At 41.0% G+C, this 27,318-nt stretch overlaps 1 protein-coding gene across 2 annotated transcripts in view; it reads right to left on the bottom strand.

Annotated features, from left to right (window-relative positions):
• ppm1e (protein phosphatase, Mg2+/Mn2+ dependent, 1E) overlaps positions 1 to 19,870 on the bottom strand; it is a 76,240-nt gene extending 56,370 nt beyond the window's left edge. The window contains exons 1-2 of one of the 2 annotated variants that reach the window (XM_033644829.2): positions 18,708 to 19,870; positions 18,401 to 18,594 (exon numbers count right to left, since the gene is read on the bottom strand). In XM_033644829.2, coding sequence (XP_033500720.1) covers positions 18,401 to 18,585 — 185 coding nt within the window. In that variant the 5' untranslated portion in view covers positions 18,586 to 18,594; positions 18,708 to 19,870. Of the gene's footprint in view, positions 1 to 18,400; positions 18,643 to 18,707 lie in introns of both variants that reach the window. The other variant, XM_033644839.2, reaches the window with a different exon arrangement.
• Positions 19,871 to 27,318: the final 7,448 nt, after the last annotated feature.

The following is a 27,318-nucleotide window of genomic DNA, read 5'->3' as shown; positions in this document are numbered from 1 at the left end:
GATCTACCCCCCAGTTCTACAGCTGTGTGAGACGTTTCTGTTTAATGAGGTCTAGAAGGCTCTCCCCTCAATTACTATCCATCAGCTCTCAGTGTGTGTGTGTGTGTGTGTGTGTGTGGACGGTCATTTAACTCCCCCTCTTACTCCTCTTCAAGTCATAATCAATTCATCAGCAGTTGGTACAAACACTGTCAGTGATGTCAGACCACTGACAAGTTTGTTCACTCTGGACAGATATAATTATGCATCAGATTTAATTTCAACTTGATAAAGTAAGGCGTGTTTTGATCCATATTTTAAATAAATAAACTTAAAGGCATAGTTCAGATTTACTGAATTGGGGTTGTTGACAGTACGTTACATACAGTAGATGTCAGTCCGCACACCCCCAGTTTGGAGAAGCAGGCTGGAGTCTGACACGGAAGCAATGTACTGCTGTGGAGGAGACAGCAACAAAATGTATTTAACGTTAAGTGTATGCTATATTTAGAATATTTTCACTGCTTTATCTGAATGTAAGACAGTGATTTCCAGCTAGAAAATAGAGCCGTTATATCGCTCTCTTCAAAGCCAGACTCCATTGAGAAAAACAGGGATTTAACATTGCTGAACACAGGAGCTGCTGGTCTACTGTTGCCTCGATTAGTTAATTTGTTTGTGTTATTGTTTGACTTTGGCATTTAAAAGGGTTAGTTTGGATTCACCAAAGTCACACAATAACAAACTAACTAACTGATCGAAGCAGTGATAGACCAGCAGCTCCTGTGTTCAGCGAGCTAACATTACTGTTTTTCTCAATGGAGTCTGGTGACTTTGACGAGAGGATAGATGGGAACTGAAGCAGTTAACAGCCACCGTCGGAACGGGCTGTCTGACAGGAAAGGTAAAGGGGTTAAAAATACTCTCAATACAGTGTACATTTAAACTGATTTTTTTAATTGGGACATTATTTAGGTGGCTAAAGCACCAATTCCACCGAGCAGTACAGTTCAGTTCGGTATGCCTTTTTTCCGTTTTCCTACTTGAAAAGTTGTGGATGGTACCAATGGAACCGTTTTGTACCGTCCCAATTTGAGTTGTGGCTGGTGTTGTAACCTCTGTTCATATCGCAGTAAGTTTTAAATCAGTAAACTATAACTATAAAATGAAAGGAGGTTTTTTGTCCTCTCACAGCAGAGTCAGATTAAATAACTTAATTTACTGGACAGACTGCCGGTGACTTTTAAGGTGGAATGCTAATCTGTAATGTTACTCAATGCATGAGTTCCATCAATCCATGAGTGAATCCATCAACACACCTTAAATTTCACTGTGACAACTCTGACTATAACTTTAGTTTTTAAATGACACTTTTAGTAATGAGTGGATCTTCACGCGTTTATATATATATATATATATATATATTCATTCTGGCTGGATTATGTGAACGGCATATATTCTAATCTTCACTAGGAGAAAAAAAAATAAGTTAAGCGTCATTCCTGTGGGCTCCAGCAACACTAAACCCCTGAGCTTGCCTGAGAAGGACTAAATGCACAAAGCTGCTATTTTTAAATATCCCATGGAGAGAGACTCTCACTGCAGCCTGTTCTATTTTGTTCTGAAAATGTCGGCATGCAGCCTCGTTCTGTGGACGATAAACCAGGTGCAGACTTCCATCTGTGTCACCGCTGATGAGGAAATACAGCGAGTGCTGGACGGAGCAGTGAGTGACAACAACCCCACCCACATTTAAGAGGACTGTCTGTGGTGGAAACACTAAACAGACCGAGGGTCTAGGTACCATGTCTGAAGGGTTACTACTGGTTACAGAGGTACTGTACTGATAGTGTTCGGTGGAAATGGTTCTTAAAATATGTTTTGTTGCTGACTAAAACTAACAGTTTTCTTTTTCACTGTCTTTGTTGGTGCATTTCTATGTTTATTGGCAAATTACCACCCCCAACTGTTGATCTAACGTCAAACTAATAACTAGATGTGAATGGCACCACCTGCGTCCTCGTGCAGGCTACGAACAAAACTCGTAAAAACTTTGCTCTATTGTGCTACTAGCTGTCCAAAACTCCACAATGTCCCTTTAACTCACCTTAAAACTGGAGACAAGTTGCAACAGTCATCTGGCCTTACAACAGAAACCCACATTAGTCACATCTAATAGAATCTAAACCATTGTTGTGTCAATTTATCACCGCTGACAGGACCAAATTCAGCTTTAAACAATGAAAACCCACAAGGCCTTTTAAGCACACAATAGGTCTGCCAAATGGAAAAGAACAATTATTTTACTAATTGTCTCCTGGGCCTTTTAGAGGCATTTAAAAAATCTGAAATGACTTGAAAGTGACGCCAGTCTCACACCCGTATCAATACATGGCAAATGGGAATTTGCTAAAAAGGTAAATAAGAACTTACAGAAAAACCAACATAAAAAAAGCATCTATTGGTGTTTTGATGTTCGTGGTGCTTCTAGCGCCAAAGATCTCCCATAGTTTAGTTGAGATCAGATTATTTAAACACTCGTCAAATAATTCAGTGAGCCCTCCTGTCATGTATAACAGTATCTGCACTCCTGATGTTTCTTGTCCTCTAATTCGTAAAGACAGATCAGGCTGCTGATTTATGTGCTGCGTCCTGAAGCGCTGCCTCCATCACTGCTGTGGCAGAATAGAACTGAGCTTATTTACATTGATGGTGGAAGCAGAGATGTTGGGGTAACAACGATCGACAGATGAAGATTGTCTGTGTGAGTGTCTGGAACTGGTTGACACAGGCTTTGGGGAACAAAATAACATTAACTGACTGTTTCAGTTTGACGTCCTCAGTGTGGATGTGAAAGTGTGGAGATGCTGATTAAGGCCCCGTACACATGCTACGTTTTTTTACACCTTCTAATCCAATTTTCTGCCTCCACACTGGCGATAGCGGTGGCCAGAGGCGTTGTGTTTTCAGGTTGTCTGTCCATTCCATTCTTGTGAACGCAATATTTCAAAATGCCTCTTCGGATTTGGCACAAACATCTACTGGGACTCAACAATGAACTGATTTGATTTTTGGGGTCAAAAGTCAAGGTCACTGTGACCTTGCATCCGTCCCATTCTCTTGAACGGAATACCTCATTAAGTCCTGAAGGAAGTTTCCTCAGATTTGGTACAAACATTCACTTGGACTCAACAATGAACTGATTAGTATTTGGTGGTCAAAGGTCAAGGTTGCTGTGACCTTGCATCCATCTCATTCTTGTGAATGTCATATCTTAAGAACGGATTGAGGGAATGTCTTCATATTTGGTACAAATGTTCACTTCGACTCAACAATGGTGGTGGTGGTTAAAGGTCAAGGTCACTGTGGCCTTGTATGTCTAATTTAGTGAATCCAATATTCAAGGACACCAAAGGGGAATTTCCTCAAATTTGGCACAAATGTTCACTTGGAAAAATGAACTGATCAGATTTTGGTGGTCAGTGGTCAAGGTCACTGTAACCTTGCATTTGTCTCATTCCCGTGAACGCAATACTGCATTAAGTCCTGAAGGGAGTTTCCTAAGATTTGGTGCAAACATTCACTTGGACTCAACGATGAACTGATTAGAATTAGATGATCAGGTGGTTAGGTGGTTAGGTAAGTCAAAGTCACTGTAGCCTTGTCTGTTACATTCTGGTGAACATGATATCTCAAGGGAATTTTTTCAAATTTGGCTCAAACATCTACTTGGACTCAACAATTTGATTTCTGGGGGACAAAGATCAAGGTCAGTGTGACCTTGTACACGTCTCATTCTCGTGAAAGTGATATATCAAGAACACCTTGAGGGAAATTCCTCAAATTTGGCACAAACATTCACTTGGACTCAACAATGAGGTGAATAGAATTTGGTGCACAAAGGTCGAGGTCACTGTGACCTTCCATCCATCTCATTCTTGTGAACACAATACCTCATGTAGTCCTTAAGGCAGTTTCCTCAAATTTAGTACACATTCACAATGAACTGATTTGAATTTGATGTTCAGAGGTCAAAGGTCAAGGTCAGTGTGATCTTATAAAACATGTTTTTGGGCATAACTCCAGAATTCATTCACTAATTCTGACAAAACTTCACACAAAAGTCTAACAGGATAAAATGATAAAGTGATGACATTTTATATCCAAAAGGTCAAAGGTTGACTTCACTGTGACATCATAATTTTCTATAAAAACACTTTTTTGGTCATTACTCAGTGTCATATCTCAGAGACAGAAGGGGAGACATTTGGTCAGATAATTTTATAGCTCTTCTCTGCTACCGAGGCGAAGATGTGTGTAAAGCATCCATGTTTTCACAGACATGGATGTAAACTGTAAGAAACTTGACTGGTTGGCAGATGCATACAACCATAAAGTGGAGGCTCTAGATTTTTTTCAATTTTCAATTTATTTTTATTTATTTATTTTTTGCGAAACACTTAAAAGTGAAAACCTTCAACGGTGTTAAATGTCTCACAAATGAGGCGCAACAGCAGTAATGGCAGCATCTTCTGTGCTTCTGCCTACAACCCAGATTTGTCTATATATGTCTGCTTGTTTTATTCACACGGCAGCATAATTTTAATCATGCTTGGGAGGAAAGCCTTCACACACACACACACACATACACACACACACACACTTGAGATCATGCTGTGTTCAGGGGGAGTCGACTGCATCCTCTTCTGTTCAGATGTGACTCCCAGCTGCCTGGAGGAAAATGGATTAAAACCTAACTGGCATCATTTTAACACACACACACACACACACACAAGCTCCGTCCACACCCCCAAACTCGTTCGAGCACACCAAGTGCTTCACCCACCCCCTATTAACATGCTCACACACACACACACACACACACACACACACACACACACAGAGGGGATCTCTCTTCTTGCAGAAGTCTATTATTAGCTGTTCAACCCAGAGACAAACTAATGACACGTTGGGATGAATCACCAGAGCTGCTGCCTCCAACTATCATTACACTCACAGCATTGCTACAGTAGACAGCCATGTAGGTAGGATGCTGGCCATCAACACACACACACACACACACACACACACTCATACTGTCCGTCTGCTTCAAGACGCAGCAAAAGTTCTCATCCATGAACATCTGAGGCCCACGTGTCTGCCGGGTTTTCCTCCAACACATACCAAAAACCCCTTTTACTGTATCTGACGTCCAGAACCCATCGTTTTATTCTGTATCAGTCAGTATCACTGCCGCGTTTATCTGAACTTACCTCAGTACTCTTACAGACAGTGGTGGAGGAAGTACTCAGATCCTTTACTGAAATAAAAGTACCAATATTAGACTGTAAAAATGCTCTTGTCCTGCATTGTAAATGTGACTTAAGTAAATCTCAAAGTAGAAAAATGGCCCCTGCCATGGTTAAGGTAACTAGTAAAGAAAGCTGTCAGATAAATGTAGTCCAGAAAAACATTCAGTATTTATAATGTGTTTTGGTTTTCTAGCCCAAAACTTTACTGCATTAGTTCACGCACACGCCAGCTTGATATCCTTGATAAACCTCATAAAGGTTGGATTTGATCGGCCCAGAAAATTCAGGCCCGACCCAGGCCCCCTGGAACGCTGCTCGGCCTTGCTTCCAATTTTTTCCAGTGGCTACTTGCAGCTGCTGCAAGTGAATGCAAACTATTACCGTGCATTCACACCAAACGCGATGGACACGATGTCATCGCCCGTAACGCGAGTATCGCGTCACTTGATCACAAATGTCACCTTTTTGATCATCGCTTCGTCGCTTCAATCGCGATGACGCAACCCTCCTCCCGCAATTTTCTTCACCTCCCGCTATTTTCTTATCAACCATGGCTAACTACCGTAGCTGCTCTTTATCTGTTGTGGACATCTGATTTGGATCGGAGACCCAAACGCCGCCATGTCTGGGTTTACAATATCCTCCAGAAACGCACACAGCTGGGTGAATATCATCACCTCCTGCAAGAGCTGCGTCTGGATGACGGTCGTTTCCAGCGGTACTTCAGGCTGACGCTGGCCCAGTTTGAGGACCTGTTGGCCCGTATTGGTGCGAGGATCTCCCGCCTGGACACCAACTACAGGCGCTCCATCCCAGCTGCGGAGCGCCTGTCTATCTGTCTCCGGTTAGTTGCTTATAATTTCTTTATGAATGGTTAGATATCAACGCTGATTGGATGTCGCGGCACAGCGTCACGCAATGTCGCTTGAAAAGTTCATTTTTCAACTTCAAGCGACACACGCGATGAGGCGATGGACGCGTCATCGCTTCGCTCTTATCGCCTGAAACGCATCGCCCGAAGCGACATCGCGTGTCATCGCGTCATTTACATTGATTTTGAATGGAAACTTGTGGCGTTCATCGCGTCCATCGCGTTTGGTGTGAACGCACAGTTAGACCCGGCACAATGAACGTTCTGCTGCTCTGTCTCTGTCTGGGGTGCTGTAACCACATGTATATATTTATTTCAATAGCTTTCCTAATGAACAGTCAAGCACCAAAAATAGATAATTTATTTGTGGTAGCAAATGTTTTAATCATGGCAGGCCGCCACAAATAAAGTGTGTGGGAAACCCTGTTCGGACATATGCCCTCTCCGACTGAATGTTGAACACATCCCAACAATTGTTATATGCCGTATAAATTAAACAGAGATTAGGTTTGCAGCGGTATGAGATTTTCACGGTACGATAAGCATCTCGGGAAATTTTGTGGTTAGACAGTATCACAGTATTACAGAATTTATATTATTATCACTATCAGTCAGAATGACCCTTGAAGGAATGAAAACAGAAGGGTTATTGTTGGTTGATCAAACGTTTTTGTTTTTTTTTTTAACTATAATTAAATCTTGAAACCATTTTGTAAATGGAGGTTTCAGTAAAAAGTCTTCCCTTTGAAAATAACTAAAATAAAGGGAAGATTTAACATCCACGTGTATTTTTTTCAATATATCATAGATAAGCAAATGTACATGATGTCAACCATCAACTGTTAAATCACAGTTTACCTTAAAGGGCCAGTGTGTAATATTTGGCATGGTTTATTGTCAAATCTGAATCTGAATCTGAATATTCTACCCATTAATATGTTTATACAAGTGTATAATCGCTATAAAATAAAATTTGTTTGGTTTTCGTAGCCTTATAATTATGCTTTTATATATATATATATATATATATATATATATAGCAAGGGCCTTGCTTTAGAGAGGTTGCCATCTTGCGCCGCCATGTATGTACAGCAGACCGAGCGGTCAATCCAGCCAGCCAGAGAACGCGTTTCGCGTGTATAAATGAACCAACGAAGACAGCGGAAGGAAGGAAGAAGGAGGAGGAAACAACAGAGAGTGTTAGTAGTTCATCGATGGAGAGTAGTGAAAAGTTTTTGTAGTTATAAAGTTTGCGAATGGACCACACTTACCACGCAACAGGAGGGAATGAACCCGAACCGTCATCTGCGAGGAAAAGAAGACGCAACTTCACTCCTTGTGATGCACTCTCTGCGGCGCTTTTCCTCCTGATGATAAATCTCCCCAAGGATGGTAGCACTGAATCCCATTCTGTGCATTCAGCCTCTCTTCTTGCCCGCTCAGCATCAAACACATGGAGTTCCTCGTCTGTATGCTCTGGCTCAAACAGGTATGGCTCTGGATCTGTGTCCGCTACAAGAAACTCTTCAAAATCGCGTTCAAAGTCGTCCATTGCAGCTACTATAGTCCGGAGATATTGCTAGGCTAAATAAACAGCTGAGCTCTGTTTACAGGCTACGCTGTCAGTCAGTGTGCGGGCTGGAGATTGGTGGAGCAGAGAGGGGAGGGGGTCCCCGCTAGGTATTGTAAGTGACTGTGTGTGTATGAAGTGTGTGTGTTACGCCAGAAGAGTCAGAGTTTGGGATGGAGTCTTTTACCCCCTGGAGTGTTACCGGAGTTTTTGGAGTGCTCAAATAAACTGGCCTTTTCCCCGAATGCTACTCTGGTCTCCTGCTCGTGAGGGATTCATTACAATATCGTAACATGGTTTAGATTTCTAAATAAATATTCACCTCGTCGCTAGATAGACCAACTCCTGAAAAACTCTTGTCTGCGCAAGGCTTTTTGTCCCTACGAGGCCACTGTCATTTACCCAACAGGAGGGGTGAGCGAGTGAGCCCTGCGATCTAGAATTTGACCACTGATGTCACTGTTTTCAACCCATTTTACACACTGGCCCTTTAAAACTGGTATATTGCTGCAACCCTAATAATGATTGTGTATGACTTGATGGCAACAGCCCCTACATTATTCATGACATTACACAGACTATAAGCTCTGCATTTAAACACACACACAAAGAAACAATGATAATAAAGACAAAATGAAAGTGGAGTAAACGCAACAGATTCAAGCACAAGGGACTTTTGGTAAATCACAGCCTGGCACAGCCTGTAACAAGTGGGTCGGGCCCAGTCCTGTTCGGACAGAGAATCAAAGCTCTGCTGGGGATACAGTATGTGTCATTCTCTGACTCTCTCCCTTCACTACCTGTCATCTCTCCACTGTGTCTCTCTAAAGACAAAAAACTTGTGTTAAATTAAAAGGGGTTGTAGAAAAATGTGTATTTATTTTACAATACTCAGCCCAGCATTTGATGCACTTGTTAGCGACATTGCCCACATTTAATAAGACAAGCCGACAGATTAAAGTTAGAAAGCATTTTCTGATGGCTGACAAATGTAAGCCATGTTTTCCAACTCTATTGAGCCAAAATAAGCAGCAGATGACCCAAAGTGCAGCTCACACCGGTTCTGGTGGTGTCTGAAGCTCTGATAAAGAAGTCTGACTGAAACATGGCCTGCTGCTGCTGCTGCCTGCAGTATTCAGACCGACTACAAAAACACCATTATTACTCTGTGCAAGGACGCCTGTGCTGTTGCCATGACAACTGATGTACTGTATATGTAAAGAAGTGTCAAGCACACGCACACACACACACAGATCAGACCTTGTGGACATGTACCTTTCCACTGCAGGCTGAGAGCTCAGAGAACACCAGCTTTAACTGGCAGCAGGCAGCCATGTTAATGGGAGCATAAGTGATACATTAGATCGTGTAACAGCACTTGAATGAGAGTTGATACATGATCTGTGTTCCCTGTAACTGCTGTACCGAGGGAAGGAGTCTGTCTGAGTTTGACTGTAGCAGCTCCCTTCAACTCATTAAAACACTCTGAGATGACAGCAGTCAAATCTGTGAGATCAGCTGCTGAAGTGATGGAATCAGATCCTGCAGCTTCGTATGCGAGTCAGTCAACGTGTTTGTTCCTTCAGTACAAATGTCCAAGTCCGTTTTCTGATTTTACACTGCCATGGTTAAGTTTTGCTGAGGCTTTGACACAAAAATACTTGCTTTGGTTGGAAAACATCATGTTTCAGGTAAAATACCTACTTGGTTAAATCTGCAATAACTGAGATATTTTGGCCACTTGGGTGCAGCAGAAACGACACGGCATCATCTTTTCTGTTGATATGATGAACTCCTTAGCAAACATTTGCGGTTTTCCACATTCAAAAATTACAGAGCAACATGATCATTTATCTGGAGTCATATTTGTGTCCACCTGATGAATGTACTTCTAATATTTGCTCTTTTTTAGCTCTATTTTTGGTCTCCACCAGCTCCTGAGGGATATATTTAGCTTTTTAGCTGCTAAATTCTCCACTGTGTTTATTAGCTTGTCTCTAAGGCTCTGTGTCCTCCAAACCATTTTTTTTTTTCCCAACTAAAAACACCAGGCGCTCCTCAGAAAACGCCCAGCTGGGAGTGTTTTGGAACACCACTCTCTTGGGTGAAAGTAGGTGTTTGTTGGACCCATCAACTACCCCTCCTGCCTACCCCATTTGGACATTGGCCTCCTTAACTTTGTCCCGCCGCATTTCCCCCTGACACTGCCGGTGCCGTTAAACTCTAACAGCAACTGGCTGTGTATTATGCCGATGTTAAAGGATGCCTTTTTTCATTGGTTTCTGACGGTGCAAGTCACTGCCCAAGAACTGGATTTCAATTACTTCGGAGTGAGATAGGGCTCTTTTCACAGCTTAATAGAGGAACACTTGTCTTTTCAATGAAGTCGTGGGCTATAAAACCAAAGCAATGAGCTTAAAGAAGCGGAAATGCTCTGTAGAGCTTAGGGGAACTGCAGAGTAAGGTGATAGCTGGTCTCTGACTGTCTGTCTGCAGTTTACTGCTGAGCAGGTAGTGTACAGTGAGTTTTTAGTTTTTCTTCTCTGAAAACTACACTATGAGAGCCATGACAGTGAACCAAAACAGTAAACTTGCGGGTCAGTCAGATAAACAATGAGCTGAAACTCACTACAAAGGCCCTCAGACAGACCAAGGCGACGGTCAGCCGTCAGTAAGTGTCAGTGAGTCTCACCCTAGTTTTTGCAGTGTGTGTCCCACTGTTGGCACTAGTTGGCCCTTGTCAGCCTTGTTGGCTTTTTTTAAGCTGATTCAGTGTGTTGAATTGGCGTTGGTGACAGCTGAGTGAATAACATTACTTTGATTGGCCATTCAGTTCAGTGCACAAGAAGAGAAACAGAAGTAAGCAAAGTAAACACACAGCTGAAGTCAAGAGGGAGTGAGACCAAAACAAAGTTGTTACCGAAAGTAAAATTATTTTTCTTTAGTTATTGAGCTCTTTAGCAGAAATATTTCCTGATGGTTTGTGTTATTGTTCACTGGCGCACAGTCAATATGCTCTGTTCTTTCAACACTGGATTGTGTTGTCAATGTGCTAACTGGCTAAGTAGCGTCCAGTGCTGTCGGTCTTCCAGTTTCCCTTTTTTGAATGACAATTACAGACTACTGCCATCTGCTGGTGTGGAAAATTATTTCCTCTCACGCAGATGCAGAATGTTTGGTTGGTAGGCCATCAGCTGTGGTCTTTGTGGTGTGTTCATGTGCAACTTTTTGGCTGAGATGCAGGCGACGTGAGGCAATGCAATGGCTTTTGACACCGCTAGGTCTCTGATGTCAGCTCGGTGTATCTGGACTTTAAAACTCCGTAAAGCCATCACTATGAACCACCTCTTTTACACTGTCACATTGTTATTAGAAATATACTGATTAAAGCCACTTTAAGAATGTATTATGCGGGAAATGTCTGTTACTGTTTGTGAACAGTATTGCAAATGAAAGATAAAGCCAATCCCAGATTCACTCCACTTGGTGTTTCGCCTCGCTTTATTTGCGTCTTTTTGGCGCTGTGTCTGCATTTTTCATAGCTCTGTCTTGGAGGTTTGCTGCTTACAGTCGGCACCTAGTCACCTCGTTTTTATGAAGTCCTGACCTCACATGCTCGCAACATCTCGAACACAGAAAAATAAGAAGATAACATAGGCAGAGGGCAGAGTTTCTGGAGATAAATACACCACCACACATAGTTGGTCATAAGTGATAATTGAGGTGGATTACCTTTTTTATTTATTTATTTATTTATTGTAGGAAAATCCTACAGAGTATACATTTAAGTTTGGGGAAACATTATGTTTTGGGTTAAAATAACTCCTTGGTTCAGGATCAGTAATAATCACAGTCATGGATAAAAGAAACCAACATTGATTGTCAGATGAAATTAGGAAAAGAACAACAATCTGCCGTGTTAAAGTCCGATGTTTTGTTGGCTCATCCATCTACCCAGACCTCTATACATATCCATCCATGTGCAGACTTTGTACTTCTTTAATAATAACGTCACTGTACAGAGTCATAGTTTGCGTGTCCCCTTGTTGTCGCTGAAATGGCTAATGCTCTTGTGTTTCTGGGGAGGATACTATGGGATATTCAGAAGATGATTCCTCCAGATTTTGTACCATTCCTGTAGCATCATATATAAATCCACCAGCTCAGAAAGTGTGTAAAGTCGTGCACATAAAGCAGCAAAACTGAGTGCCCATCTTGACCTTGCGAGCAGCTTGAACGCTCAGCTCCTGGTAGGGTCTCTTAAGATAAACTGCTCCGTGGACAGGAGCCAAAGAGTGATTCATACACTCCACCAAGCCAAATGCACTCTTTAAGATGCTACCCTGGCCAGGAGACACAGACACGGGGACATTTTACTTAGGCGGTGAGCTGCAGTTATTTTGGTAAGTTTGGCTAATGACCGTTTGACAAAGCCAGATTGGATGAAGTCCATTTTAAATGACTGTGTGGCAACCTGGTGAGGAGCAGAGCAGGAGGAGAGGCTCCAGTCTCACTGTCCACCAAATACCAACATGTTTCTGCCTTGTTTCAGCTTTGTTCAACATCAGAAGGCTTTTAGTTGTCAGGACGCCCAGACAGAAGTGAAAAAATTGTATTTTCCATTGTTGAAAGAAAGAAGTACTTAGATCCTTTAATTAATAAGGTAAAAGTAGAAATGCCACAGTGTAAAATCTACTCCATCAGATGTAAAAGTCTTGCATTAGAATACAAAGTACAAAAGCATCATCAGCTTATTATATTTCAAAGTATCAGATATGTATTTTGCTAAATGGCTCCTTTTATGAAGTTAATTATTATTTTACTGCAGCAGCTGGTTGAGGTTTAGCTACTTTAAACATCTTTATACACTTAAATGTCCAGTGTGCAGGATTTAGGGGGATGTGTTGGCAGAAATGTAATATTATATTACAAGAATGTTTTCTTTAGTGTTTAATCGCCTGAAAATATGAATCGTTGTGTTTTTCTTACCTTAGAATGAGCTGTTTATATCTACATAGGGAGCAGGTCCTCATCTACAGAGGCCGCCATGTTGCATTGCCATGTTTCTACATTGCATATTACATTTTCATGCACAGCTAAGTGGAGCTACAGTTACAGCTCGACTAGGCCATTCAACTGGACTACTATCCTTGTCCCAGTATACAAGCACAGGAGGGGAATTGTTTTATTGACCCAAGTATGTCCGAGTCCTCTACGATAGGTGGAGATATGCCCCCTTTCAGCTTGTTAGTTTTGGACATTTTTCCAGCTGACCTATTATGTCACAGACCAAAGAAGTTAGCTATGGTTAGCTAGCTGCTAACTGGTACCATGGTGGACAACTTAACAGCTCTGTACATTTTGTACAGATGAGTTGCAAGCTGGATGTAGATTTCTCCACGTTGTTACCGGCTTCTTCTTCTGTTAACATTTCATGCTATTGGACTTCCAGGTCAAAGCCCGGGTTGGAAACTGTGGAGCATGCTCAGAGCACCTCAGCCAGTTTGGGTCTGATTGATTGTATACATGCAGGAGGAATCTAACTCCGGATCACATTATCTGGGTGCTGGTAGGCATGGGGAGAGCTTAATAAACTGTCCTGTGTTAGTCTTGTTTTCAGGTGTGGAAGTCAAAGAAATGTCACAATATGGCAAAGAAAGACTCGCACACAGAATAAAAAAAGATTCAGACTTGAGCCTGGACTTCAAAAATCTCTATTTTACATGTTGCAAGGCAAAGTGCAAACATTTCAGTACATGTTGAACTTTCCTTAGTGCAACTTTGAGAAATTCTATTAAGTACGATTTCAGTCAGACTAACATGTTTACGTGTATTTTAAAAGCAAGTTATTTTCTCTAATGTCATGTAAATGTACTGACTGGCTCTAGTTCGGGACATTTACATTCCCATTATTGGCCACCGTAGTTAGCAGCCCCTCTGTGACAAGCAGTTTCAGAAAAACACTATTTTTAATCTGAAACTACTTTATTGGGTGTTTTTACTGGTTTGAATCAACTGATCCATTTGTTTAGGAGAGGAAGAGAATAATTCAGCTCCCAGTGAAAACCTTCTGAACAATGAACACTGAAGGAATTCTAACCAGGAGCCCTACACACTGCTCCTTTATTATTTACACTTCATCTTAAACATTTTTTAAATTCCATATAACTTTTGTGTGTAAACTATTAATCTGTAATTTACAGCAAACCCACCTATCAGCCAAAAAGCCATCTGAATATACTGGAGAACAACCCACTTCCTCCATCTTCCTAGTAATACACCCACCACTACACCACTGCTTACAACTGCAACATGCATTTTTCTTTGAAGCATAGTGGAGTAGAAGTACAAGGGAGCACAAAATGGAGACACTCAAGTTTCAGGGCTATTTTTTGTCAGGTGCAGTGACTGTGTGCAGCTTTCAGGAGTGTTAAGGTCACAGTGGGATGCCAGATTTGGTGCCATCATGCCTGAACAGAGAAACATACCACACCCATTCTGTAGAGCTGGGACAAAACATGTCCTGCCAAAAAAAAAAAAAAACACCTAAAATTATAACTTATCAACACAGTAACTCTGTTTCTGGGACGAAACATTGTTTGTAAAGGATTTATTTATATGAAAAATATATGATTTCTAAAACATTTTGATCTGCTTTCATTTTTTTATTTGCCTGTGTCAGAAAAAGTCTCGTTCCAGACGAGAATACACAACTATTAAAAAATGTGTTTAAAGCCTCCAAAATCTAAAACTAACAGTGCCTACTGATAACTGTCAAAATGTACTGTTATTATCGTCTTTGTTTTAAAATACATTTTTTTAAAATAAAATGTTGGTTCTATAAAGTTGTGTCCCAGATGTTTGTCGAATCTGTCAGATTTCTACAAAGACGTCATTTAATCAGGCATTAAAGAGGTTAGCTACATCACAAGGACTCCTATCTCACTTCCTGGTTTCCAAAAAGACAGGAATGCTGCCGAAGTTCTGATATTTTTTCTGTTTTTTGATAAATTCATTAAAATAATATTGCTATCAGATGTGTCTCAACCATAAAAGGTCAACTCTGTAGCTTCTTAATCCAAACTAAATAAGAATTAGTATTTTGATCAGCATTAAGAGGACTCGCAAGTTTGAAAAATAAAATGGCTACTCCCTTCAAGTGCTGTAAAATTAACAAAGCTTACCTTACCTCTGACATTCATCATGTATGCTTTTCCAAAAAAAGGCCCATTACAAGGTCTAATAGTCAAAGCTTTGATCTTTTAAAAGGTATTTTCCAGCCTATTTGAAGAGTAAAAATTTAAAACCCCCAAAACAAGGTTTTGTCCCAGCTCTGAAAAACAAGTGACCACTGTATCTACTCACCACCACTGAAGCTGGAGTGTGCACCGAGGTACTGGGCTGCTGGATTAACTCATGTTCGTCACAAACACCTCCTGAAATCACTTCATGTTTCTACATTTTTGTTTGTGTACGGATTAAACCATCGTGTTACAGCCATTATTGTGCACTTGACACTGAAACAGGAACCTGTTCCTGTTTAAATCTGCACACATTCTGATGCTACCCATGACTGCTAATTTAGTCTCTTCACATTAAACCGTTGCTCAGAAAATAATTTGTCTCTTTGTGCACTTTCAGTCGTGAGTCCGGTTGAACCAGCGTAGAGCATAACATGTACAAATAAACCCTTTATATTTGTAAAGAGTTCTTTCTACAACCTAAAAGCATGAAAGACGTTCCTTCCAAATCCTCTCAGACCTCTGACTGTACCCTGTGAAGCTTCTGTGGCCATTGTGTTAATTAAACAAAACTATATGCTTAGGGACTGTTTGTTATTTATGAGGGGAGAGGGGGTGGTGATAAATGGGGGAGGCATGTTGAAAAAAATTAATTAAGTAATTAAGCACTGGAGAAGGACTTTTTTTTATTTTGGCTTAGGGGTGGGGCATTATAAATTAAATGGTTGTATTTTATATTTATTTTACAGACAATTTAAAAAAAAATTGCCTAAAAATGGAAGACATGTTTGTTAAAAATCAAACTTTTTTCAAATGGAGGACGTGTTTGCTAAAAAAAATTTTTTAAATGGAGGACAAGTTTGTTAAAACTGAATTTATCTTTTTTTTAATGGAAGAAATGTTTGTTAAAAATCAAACTTTTTTTAAATGGTAGACATGTTTGTTAAAATTGAATTTTTTTATGGAGGACATGTTTGTTAAAAAACAAACTTTTTTAAATGGAAGACGTTTCGTAAAAATCAAACTTTTTTTAATGGAAGAAATGTTTGTTAAAAATCAAACTTTTTTAAATGGAGGACATGTTTGTTAAAAAACAAACTTCTAAATGGAAGATGTTTCTTAAAAATCAAACTTTTTTAATGGAAGAATTGTTTGTTAAAAACTCAAACTTTTAAATGGAGGAAATGTTTGTTAAAAATCTAATTTTTTTAATGGGAGACATATTTGTTAAAAATCAAACTTTTTTTAAATGGAATATGTGAAATGATTTCTTTAAATGGAAGACGTTTCTTAAAAATCAGACTTTTTTAATACAAGAAATGTTTTTTTTAAATGGAAGATGTGTTTGTTAAAAAAATGGCATGCATATTTTCTTTAAAGTTTTCCAAAATTACACCATATATCATAAACAGCAGCTATTAAAACTGAAATTATCATTAGGTTTTCAAATATCTGGCAGTCCTTGGACACATTGTGTTCGACAAGCACTTCAGTCAGAAAAAAAATCTAACCAAATATGAGCTTAAAATGGTGATATCTCATCAAAATCACTTAATTTGAATATTTAGCCAAAAACGATTGCACAAACTAACCAGCATGCAGGAAAAAAAGGGGCTTTTTCCAAATCCAGGATTTCGTCCTTGACTTTTAACTTTCAAACATCAAAGGGTACGTTCTAAAAATCTCACTAATTTATGGAGGGAGGGTCATGCATTTTCCACCAGTCACTCAGGGAGGCTCAAGGAAAAAAACCTTTGTAGCTTCAGGGAGGGTCAAAATGAAATAACAAAAACAGTCACACCCCAGCCTCTCCCCTCCTCTGATAAATAAAGAACAGTCCCTTATATTAAACGTACCAATAATGCTGCATTTCAGCATCTATTCTAATTTGTTCCACAGTTTGTCGTCAACAGTGAACAGGCAGCGTGTGCATGCTGTTAGCACAGAATTTGAGGGGGAGGGTAGGATAAGCTGTGCAAGATGCTGAATGCTCAATGACCTTCCATTCGCCGGCCAATCAAACCTGGACATCGTGACAAAGACAGTATGAACGTGTGGTGAACGCTTCCTGCTCTCCAGCTCTGTAAAGACACCTGACAGCACCACTGGCTGCATGTGATCCATCCTGTCACCAACATATGCTCTCCATCCCCGCCGGAGCGCATCCTGACCCTCTGAGGTGTACACAGTGTGAGCCTATAGCAGCAATACAGGGGCCAAATCTGGCCCCTGACAGGGTGCTGGGTGCCCCCCCCCCCCCAACCATGAAAATTAATTGATTCACACTGGGATATTTTTTGTACTTGTGGCAGGAGAGGATCCCACAGCTCAATGCTCCAAATGACCTAAATTCCTAGAGGCGCCCCTGCACACACCTGACCTGTGTGGGGCTGCTGCCTCCTGTCACTCAGCTAAAGTGGCCCCCAGCCACAGCAGCTTGAGTATCCCCAGCCTATAGGATCTATGTGCAAACCTGGCCAGTAAAAGTCATTTTCAGACATACATGCGAGCAGCAGTCCCCCTTGCCACTCAGTGCCCTAGATGAGTCCCTCCATCCTGTTTCTTCTCAGCACAGTTTCTGCACCTATTTTGGATTCAAAACCAGGCCAGACAGCAGAGCTCAGGGCAGAGCTCTCTCTGCCCGCAAACTTATCTCCAACACCAGATTCTGGAGTTTAATTCATTAAAATCATGCAGAATAAAAGACAAGCATCTCTTCTTAATCATCTGTGTGGATTCAGGTTGTTTAAATGCATCTTTCCTTAAATGGACACAGTGAGATTTAGACACTCATGCGCAAAATGTCACGAAGTGGAATTATTCAGAGAAAAAGCATCATTTCAGTCCAACAATTCCGTCTGTGTGTCGGATTTTAAGAGTGTAACGATTGAGGCTAATAACGTAACCGGTGAGGTTATTTTTAGCCTGCATGAAGATGCGCTCAGCAGTGATGGCGATGGCTTCCTCCCCCTCCTACACCATCATGACGTCGTGCTGTTACGCAAAACCAGGGGTTCACCTTTTGCGGACCTCCAGCACTGTCACAGCTGGCATACATTGGTGTCATTATTAGAGATAGGCTACATAAATAAAAGGAAGCAGAACACAAGATACTGTGGCTTTATAAAACAGATCACACAGCAACACACCACAGCCCTGCAGCTTGTCACTTCTGCTTTATCTTTAATTCCTCATAATGTTTCAGCACTTGTCTAAACTTGGTGTTGGACACACCCAGCATGGCATGGAGCAGGTCGCTGGCATCCTGCGAGGCATCCCGGCTTATCTGATGTGCACCCAGCCGGGGTCAACACAGCTCCCGGTCCAAAACACGGACATTAAGCTGCTGCCGTGACCTTATCTAATACACTGACGTTACACACGCGGTCATTAACAACATGCCATGACACAAAAGTGGACACTTAACTATTTGTAGAGGTGCTGGAGACACAGGTCGAGGCATTCCCCCTCCACCTCTTCCTCAATCACCAGGTCCGACAAGGGGCGCATCGGCGGCGGGTCGCTCTCCTGCAGAGGCATTCTCATCTCCCGGAGAAAGAGCTCCAGGAACCGTCGGAAGGTTTTTTCCTCTGCTGTAGAGCCGGCCATCATCTCTCATTCCTGGACAGACAGAGACAGCTCCGCCCGTCAGTACTCGAACTTCCCGGGCTGACAAGAGAAGAGTCAGGACACTGAACCGAACTAGTTGGACTGTCAGTGCACGAGCGGACTACCTGAATGAGTGTGGACTACCGGAGGGAGCGGGGCGCGTGGAACCAACCGGCGCGTCTGAGAGCAGCGGACCTGACTGGCTGAGCGGGACCGTGGCGTCTCCGGTTATACTACTGGACTCGCTGTCACAAGCTGGACTGAGCCCCCCATTCAGAGCCGAGCGGGAGCGCGCATCGCGTTATCAGGGATTTCGGATGATCAGACGGCGGTGACGTCAGAGAGGGAACGCGGCGGTTTACATATGGGTCGTGGACGCGCACGTCGTCTGACGTCTGAGACCTTTTTGTAGACATGAGGGTGGCCTGTTTGGTCCTCATGACGTCAAACAGAAACTGTGTTGTATTATAAATCTTTTACTTTCACTAAAGTCAGTTTCATAAGGGACTGTTCGTTATTCATGAGGGGGAGGAGGGGGTGCAAGAAAGGGAAGGCATGTCAAATCATTTTTAAGCACTGGGCAGGTAGGCCTATATGTTTTTATTTAAGCTCAGGAAGGAGGCTTACACATTTAAATTGTTGTATTATGTATTTATTTTACCACCAATTTTAAAGGAGAACACAGATTTGGAAGCCATGTTTTCTTTAAAATAAAACAAGTTATACCATTTATCACAGTCACAAACTGAAAATTTAAAAAAAAAAAAAAAAAAATCATTGGATTTTCAATTTCTGACAGTGCTGGAAAGGGACTGATATTTTTGGGGGTTGGGGAGGGGCGTACAAATTAAATTGTTGTATTATGTATTTATTTTACCACTGATAGTCAAAGAAAATGCGTGGTTGGAGGCCATGTTTTCTCTAAAAAAATGGCTGAAATTACAGCATTTATCACAGCTAGAACTGAAAAAAAAAAAAAAAAAATTGTTTGTTTTTCACTCTTCCGATGGTGCTGGGAAGGGACTGATGTTTTGTTTTGGCTTAGGGGAGGGGCAGACAAATTTAAATGGTTGTATTGTGTATTTATTTTACAGACCATTTTTTAAAGAAAATGCTGATTTGGAAGCCATATTTTGTTTAAAATTGCCAAAATTACACCATTTATCACAGCCATAAACTGAAAAAACAAAAATTAACATTGGATTTTCAGTTTTCTGACAGTGCTTGGACAAATCATGTGTGACAAACGCTTCTGTCAGAGAAAAGGCATAATCAAATCTAAGCTTAAAATAATGATATGTCATCAAAGTCACTTTATTCTATGTCTCATTTAAAATTTGGTAAAAAATAAACTGTTTTCATGAACCGTGTTTTTTTGTCAACTCCAGGATTTCACCTCCAATTTTAACTTTTAACTTTCAAACATCAAAGGGTAAGTTATTAAAATATAATATAACTATATAACAACTTTATGGTGGATGGAGGGTCATGCATTTTCCACCAGTCACTCCGAGGCTCAAGGAAAAATATGTGTAGCTTTGGGTAGGGTCCAAACAAGAAAAACAAAACAAAAAAGAAGACACACTCCGGCCACCCTGCCCCTCTGATAAATAACGAACTTTCCTTAACAGAAAAACTTAATTTAAATTGTATAAATGTACATAAGTTAAATCTCAACATAATTTTCCGTCTCCTCTCTCACATCTTTTAACCCTTTCCCATCAACATGGTGTCGTTCGTGTTTCCGTACCTAATTTTCAACCGCTTGGAGCATTTTGAAAATAAACTGGTTCTGAAGTGGCAAAGTTGGCTCTCAGCTGGAACCAAAACAGTACCATGTTTTTCTTGACCTAAAGTGCGCACTGTGACAACATCAGTGGGATTTAAGAAGAGATTTAAAAAGTAGCTGGTAGCAGTTAGCAACTAAGTCAAAGAAGAAGAAGAAGAAGATCAACAGCCAAAAATGTCCACAAATTGTGAAAACAATGAGGTCCGAGAGCTCCTTACTCTCCGAGCAGAGGACGAGATCAGCCGTCATATAACGGGGATGGGAAATGATAATAGCATAAACGGGACAGGTAGCAGGATGGGATCATGGGCGGCACGGGTGTGACAGGCTGACACTGTTGTGTTACATGTCACGCCCATCACACCTCTTTTGATTTTGGGATGCCGCTATGATGTCTAAAATCTTACAATGAAGCAGAATGATGCTATTATTATTTGGTTCTTTGTACAAATACAAAGGACGCATAAAAAAAAGAGACTTCCTTGCAGCCCTATAGCGCGATCTCTGTGTGAAAAGGGCTGTTGTCCTACATCCTGTGTAAAACCAAAAGTCATCACTTGACGACACTCATGAGACGTAACAAACATTCTTATTTAACCCCAAATAATGCCCTTTTTTCTAAACCTAACCAAATTGTTTTGTTGCCTAAACCTAACTGCGCCCTTTCCACAACACGAACCATGCGTTCCCCGTGGCCACTTGCAGTATTGCAGTGAAAAAAGAGAGCATTTTCCTCATAGACCACCTTTGTAAAAGAAGGCCAGACAACTTGGTTGGCGTACGTGCCAGGCGAGCAGCTCCACTGGACTGAATAGGCGCCATCTTGAGGACTGGTATCTAGTTATTATTCAAATCTATGGGCTTTCCTGCGGGCCTGGTGTTGAATGTGTCTTCTGTCTTCCTGGTGGGGGGGGGGGGGTCGAAAGCCCAGTTCGGACCAAAGATTGATGACGAGATGAAAGTGTTTTAGAACGTTGCAGAGACAAGTTGCAGCGGTATGAACTGACCGATCTGAACTTGACTCAAGCTGGCTGATGGTGTCACCTGACACTCAGCTGGTCAAATCCCCGGTATCACCTGTTTCAACAGCCAGTCAGCTTGTAGTGAAGTCTGCTGGTCAAGTGAAAATTACCACAGACGGCGTGTTGGCTTGCTGCAGCAGGTGCTCCGTCCCCACCGAGCCCTCTGTTTTCGTCCTCATGGTTTGCCGATGTCATACGCTGGGTCACTGCTGCTGCTGGCTGTATGTGCCTAGGCCCCACCCACAGACACACATTCTCATTGACTGATGAATTGGCGCTGGTTACTAATATTAGGGTTAGGATTAGGATGTTGTGAATGTTGTTATGAATACAGTCTGATGCTGGTTTTGTTTCATCACTGTAGCCAGTATCTCACTATCACTATCCTCATTCAGATTTTAAGAAGCTACAAATTATATTCAGCCACAAAATAAGTCTGAAAAGCTGCAAATCAGAACGGAAGTACAGAGAGTTGTTGACTAGAGATGATACGCCGTCTCATCGTGGTCACTTCCTGTCAATGTTACAGATCAGAAGTACAGAGAGTTGTTGACTAGAGATGATATAGCGTCTCATCATGGTCACTTCCTGTGAACCAGCAGGTTTTTGCAACGTTGCAGAAGGGCACATTGCAAGTAGTTGCCTGTTTCAGCTGGGCTTAACTGAGCATGTGCAATATGAGTGTCATCACTTGAGCATGTTTTTTTTCTTATTTCTACAATATTTTGTTTAAATTTTCATGCTGTAATACAGCTTTTTACATTTATATAACACATAATGTAACATAAAACTGCTTCCTTAATACAGAACAAAGATAGAGTGAGAAAAAAAGAAGACAAAAAAAAAACACATGAACTAACAAAAATGTTCCTCCTATGTTAATAAATGGTCATCTACAAAAAATGAAGTATAGTAAATGCATTAAATCCAAAAGGTAACCAGTATTTGTAAGATGGGGTACACATTCAAACACTCAGGATCAAGGGAGCCATTTCAACATGTTATTGCAGACACAGGGTCATTGAACAGTTCTGTGGTGGTTGTCGGATGATTTCTTTTTTCTATAATAAGGAATATTAAAAGAAAATGTTACCGCTCTGCATATTGTTCAACAGTAATAATAATGAAAATAATATTAGTAAATTAGATATCATTTATTAAATGCATTCATTAATGCAACCATTATGGTATTACTCTTTTTCTTCATCTAACCACAGTTTAAACTCAGGAATCTTAAAACAACAACACAAAACAATCTGTTAACTTTAACCTCGAGAGACCTGAACTGTAATTAGCTATTAAGCTAGCTATTTGGTCTCAGTAGGACCTGATAAGTATGAAAAAACTAAACACTGTCAAGTCCCAAAATCCTCAAACGAGATGATAATAGTCCCAATGTCTTTGAACTAGTATTTTTTAATTAAAAATGTCTTAGCTTGTTACCTTTGCTAAAATGTTTGTATGGCAAAAAAGTACAAAAAAGTTTGTACGGCATATCAAACTACAAATGCTTTAAATCATAAATAAACACGTTTCAACCATTAAATTTAATCAGGTTTTGTCCACTTTTGTGTCAGGATCGGCTGCAGACTGGCCTGGCAGAGACGGCTGCCATCTTGTTTTTACATTGTTACTATGTATTTTTACATCTTCACTGACCAATGGATACTAGGTCAAAGAACCCCTGAGGATCATGTTCCGCCAGGACAGCTACAAGTTAGACTAATTTTAGTTGGCCGAAGGCCAAGTTAAATTTGGCAAAGCACCATGTAGGTAACAGCACACATGCTACTATCTTAATATATAAGCTTTGTCTCTCTCTGTTTATGTATCACACATAGCTTCTGCATGTAGCCAATGCTGATCCGAGCTTGTAATAAATGTGCATTAAGAAAGAACGTGATTGGCCTCATCCTTGCATTCTCCAGATCATCACAGAAACACCTACTCTCATACATGGATTTGTGTATTGTGCTCTTAGTACCACTAGATGGCACAAAAAAGTGTCCACAAACGAGGACAACAGGTACTGAGTTAAGCAGAATGAAATATAAGATGCAGTAAACCCAAAATATAATGTCCTTAAATGAGGACACAGGGTCCCAGGTTAAATAATACATACAGGATTGACAAAGTCCATATGCACTCACATCGGTCCTCTCTTTGTTCCACCTGGCATGTTTGGAGGGAAAAAGAAGAGTCACAGGCCGGCAGGGTGGCGTTTTATAATCTTGGGGGGAGTGGTCGAGTGAGGAGAGCAGGTGGGGTGGAAACTTATGATTTAACACCATATATTCTGACATGTATGTTGATGGCCCTTTAATATGTAACTTATCCTTTCTTTTCTTCTTACTATATAATGAAGAAAACTCTGTCTGTCTGTGTCTGTTCCACGTTTTTCTCCTCACTGACTTGGTCAATCCATGTGAAATTTGGCACAGTGGTAGAGGTTCATGGGAGGATGCGAATGAAGCAATATTACATCAATTGGCCAAAAAGGGGCGCTATAGCAACCGATTGAAAGTGCAAACTTTGAATGGGTATATCTCATGCCCCATATGTCGTAGAGACATGAAACTTTGTACAGAGATGCCTCTCCTCATGAGGAACAAATTTGCCGCAGAACCTATAACTTCTGGTTATATAGATTTTCCGCCATTTTGAATTTTTTGAAAAACACTTAAAATCGATCTCTTCCTAGGAAGTTTGACCGATCTGCATGAAACTCGGTGAACATAATCTAGGGACCAATATCTAAAGTTCCCTCTTGGCAAAAGTTGGAAAACTTACTAAAACTGAGCTTCTATAAGGCAATGAATATTGCGGAGGGCGTGGCTCATCACATAAAGGTTTATAACATCTCAAGGGTTTCACCGATCACCACGCAACTTTGTAGGCATATGACCACACATAACCTGAGGGGACCCCTCCATTATTGACCCCATCAAACAAAATGGGGGCGCTAGAGAGCTAATTTCTTATCTAGGCCTAACCGCTATATCGATTTTTACTAAACTTGGTAGATATATAGAACAGGACGCCTCAAGATGACTGGAGAAATTTACCTCTAATTGGAAACTGGGTGGCACTATAACAACAGAAAAATGCTTAAAAATGGCTAAAAGGCGACCTATCACTGTGGCTCCCCCTGTGGCCGAATGTTGTTGTTTTTCTTCTAATTTTTGGTACTGACTAAGTCATGGTATGATATGCTGTACTCAGTGGGTATGGACTAGTCTTTATAATTATTTAGATTAGGTTCCAGCCACAGTTTCATATACCTCCATTACTGGATATTCACAGAGCCACTTTTTCACCATTTGAACCACCTTGAGCTGAACAAAAACATCAGGAGTAAAAACTTTATTCTACTTTACTTTGCTCACATACAAATTACTGCTAAAGTCTGTTGCACGTTATCAATTGAGTGTAACCAAGTCCAGTTCAGAGTGGTCCACCGTGTCCAAGACGGGTTGCCATATTTTGGTAAATCCCTCTATATTGTCATGAAGAGTGTAAGTCGATTTTTCCAGAGTGACAGTTCTCCATATGTCCTTATACCAGTCATCGACTGCAGGGACGTCCTTAGAGATCCAAAATTTGAGAAGTCCTCCTTGTTACGTGCAAAAGAATCCCAATCAGTTAAGCGTTACGGCTGCTCCTTGCATCGTCCATTTCGGCTGCTAGAATACAGTGAAGTGGTGATTGCTCCATATCATAACCTATCAAGGCAACCACTTCATTTTTCACTTCTTCCAAAAATTTCTGTATCTTTACACAAAACATATGTGCATGCGTGCCAACTTCTGAATTGTATTTAATACATTTAGAAGAGCTCAGACCAATCCTGCCCCTCAGTAATGGTGTACGATCAAGCCTGTGTGGTATTTTATATTGCATCTCTCTATGTAAGTTATCCTTTCTAATGGGAGGCTTGATAACGTCTGTCTTATCCACTGAGTCGTGCTTGGTCTGTGAATGTTTTTCTATAAAAATGCAATAAATTTTTTGCCATAAAGCTGACGTCTACGAGTACTCATTCATTTTTACTATAATTTTTTTTTGTTGCCTATATCCAGAGAAACATTACCAGAGTCCAGTGAGATTCTTTTTGAAATAATCTTCTCAGTTATAACTCTTTCCTCCTCCCAGAATATTTTCATTTTTCTACATTGCCAAATACAGTGAAACAATGTCCCTCTGTTTTCAGTACATTTTTGTGAGCATGTTTTAGATTGGAGGAATAAGACTACGATCACACACACACCGCACTGCCGTTCTTTAAAAATTGAATGCCACTGGTAAAAAAAAGAAGCAAAAAAACGCTTGTCGTGGCTTTTTATTGTTGCCAGGCAACCACCCCATCACATCCTTACACTAACCTTCCTGGGTAATCAATCTACTGTTGTTGTTTTTTTTGTTGTTTTTTATCTGACAGTAATCATTATGTAGTTGCTGACATGTTGAGGCAGAGGGTACTGTCTGTAGCTCTGGTTGAGGGTGAGAGGCTGTCAGCAGATAAACAGAGATCTGTGTGGGTACATGAGACCCTAAAAAAAGAGGCTGGATCATGGGGAGTACCACCAGTTGGTCCAGGAGCTTCTCCTCCATGATGGGCGTTTCCAGACATATTTTAGGATGACTCAGGGGCAGTTTGACAACCTGCTGTCTATTGTCAGGTCATATAGCTCTGGCTATCCAGCAACCACTACCACCAGTTTCTCCTCCATTGTTTACCAACTGTAAACTTTTTGTCGTGACCCCCACAGAAGACCCACCTCTCAAATCATCAGACTGGACAATGGGGAAAAAAAGATGACAAAAAGAGATGATGTGGGGCCCTTTTCCACTCTGAGTTTTTTCAACTCAAGGAGTTCAAAGAGCTTCGGCAAAAATGCCAGGCGCCTAGAGCGCAGAAATCCGGAGTGCAAAAACAGCGAGCAAAACGCTTCATTCTCATTAGAAACAATTACAAAAATCTGCTTCCAGTTCCTAAAACACTTTCTGTATGATCAGGGCCTAAGAGCTGTTGCAACCGTCCCCAGTCTCCCATAATAGGCCGCTCTAGGCCCACAACCTGCCCCAGTCACCATCCAGGGCGAGGAGGTGGAGATGGTGGACTCAAAGCACAGATGCCCTCTTCAGGAGAGGACAGAGCAGGACATTCTTCCTGAGGAGACTCAGATCGTTTGGTGTCTGTAGTGAGCTCCTCAAGACCTTCTACCAGTCTATGGTTGCCAGTGCACTCTTCTTTGCTGTAGTGTGCTGGTGAGGTGGAGTTAAGACTGGTGAGGCCAACAGGCTCGACAAGCTTGTGAGGAAAGCCCACTCTGGACAAAATCTGTGCAACCCAGTGGATCATCTCACCCAGGTGCAGGACTGAACGATTCAGACGCTCCTTTGTGCCCACCGCCATCAGACTGTACTACAGTGGTTTGGCTGAAGCTACATCCAGCTCAGAATTGACTCATTTTGCATCTGGTCAATATGACACTTTGTTTTATTCAACACTTTGTCTGCCATTTTTAGTCACTTTATTCATCTTTATGTAGCAATTTTATCTTATTTTATCTTTTTATTTTTTTAATTTCTCTTTCATCTTTATTCTATTTGATGTTTTTTTTTGTCTTGTGCTGCTGCGACATTTGAATTTCCCCTCTGGGGGATCAATAAAGTATATCTTATCTTATCTTATCTTATCTTATCTTAAAACACTCCACTACAGGTAAAAGTCCTGCATTCAAAAACCTAAAGGAATCCTGTAATTAAGTATTTCTACAGTTTGCTGTTGCTACATTTATGTAGTTAATTATTTATTCACTGAAGTGGCCTAAATATATTTTTTTCTATCAATTGATGAACTAGGAAAACACGCGGAACGATAAAGTAACTGTTGCATCTACTCGGGCATTTTGGTTGAGGAAC

The sequence above is a fragment of the Epinephelus lanceolatus genome, chromosome 11, assembly GCF_041903045.1.
Source record: "Epinephelus lanceolatus isolate andai-2023 chromosome 11, ASM4190304v1, whole genome shotgun sequence".
NCBI classification, from domain to species: domain Eukaryota; kingdom Metazoa; phylum Chordata; class Actinopteri; order Perciformes; family Serranidae; genus Epinephelus; species Epinephelus lanceolatus.
Note: the sequence above shows the minus strand (reverse complement) of the source record. Positions and strands in the feature narration are given on the sequence as shown.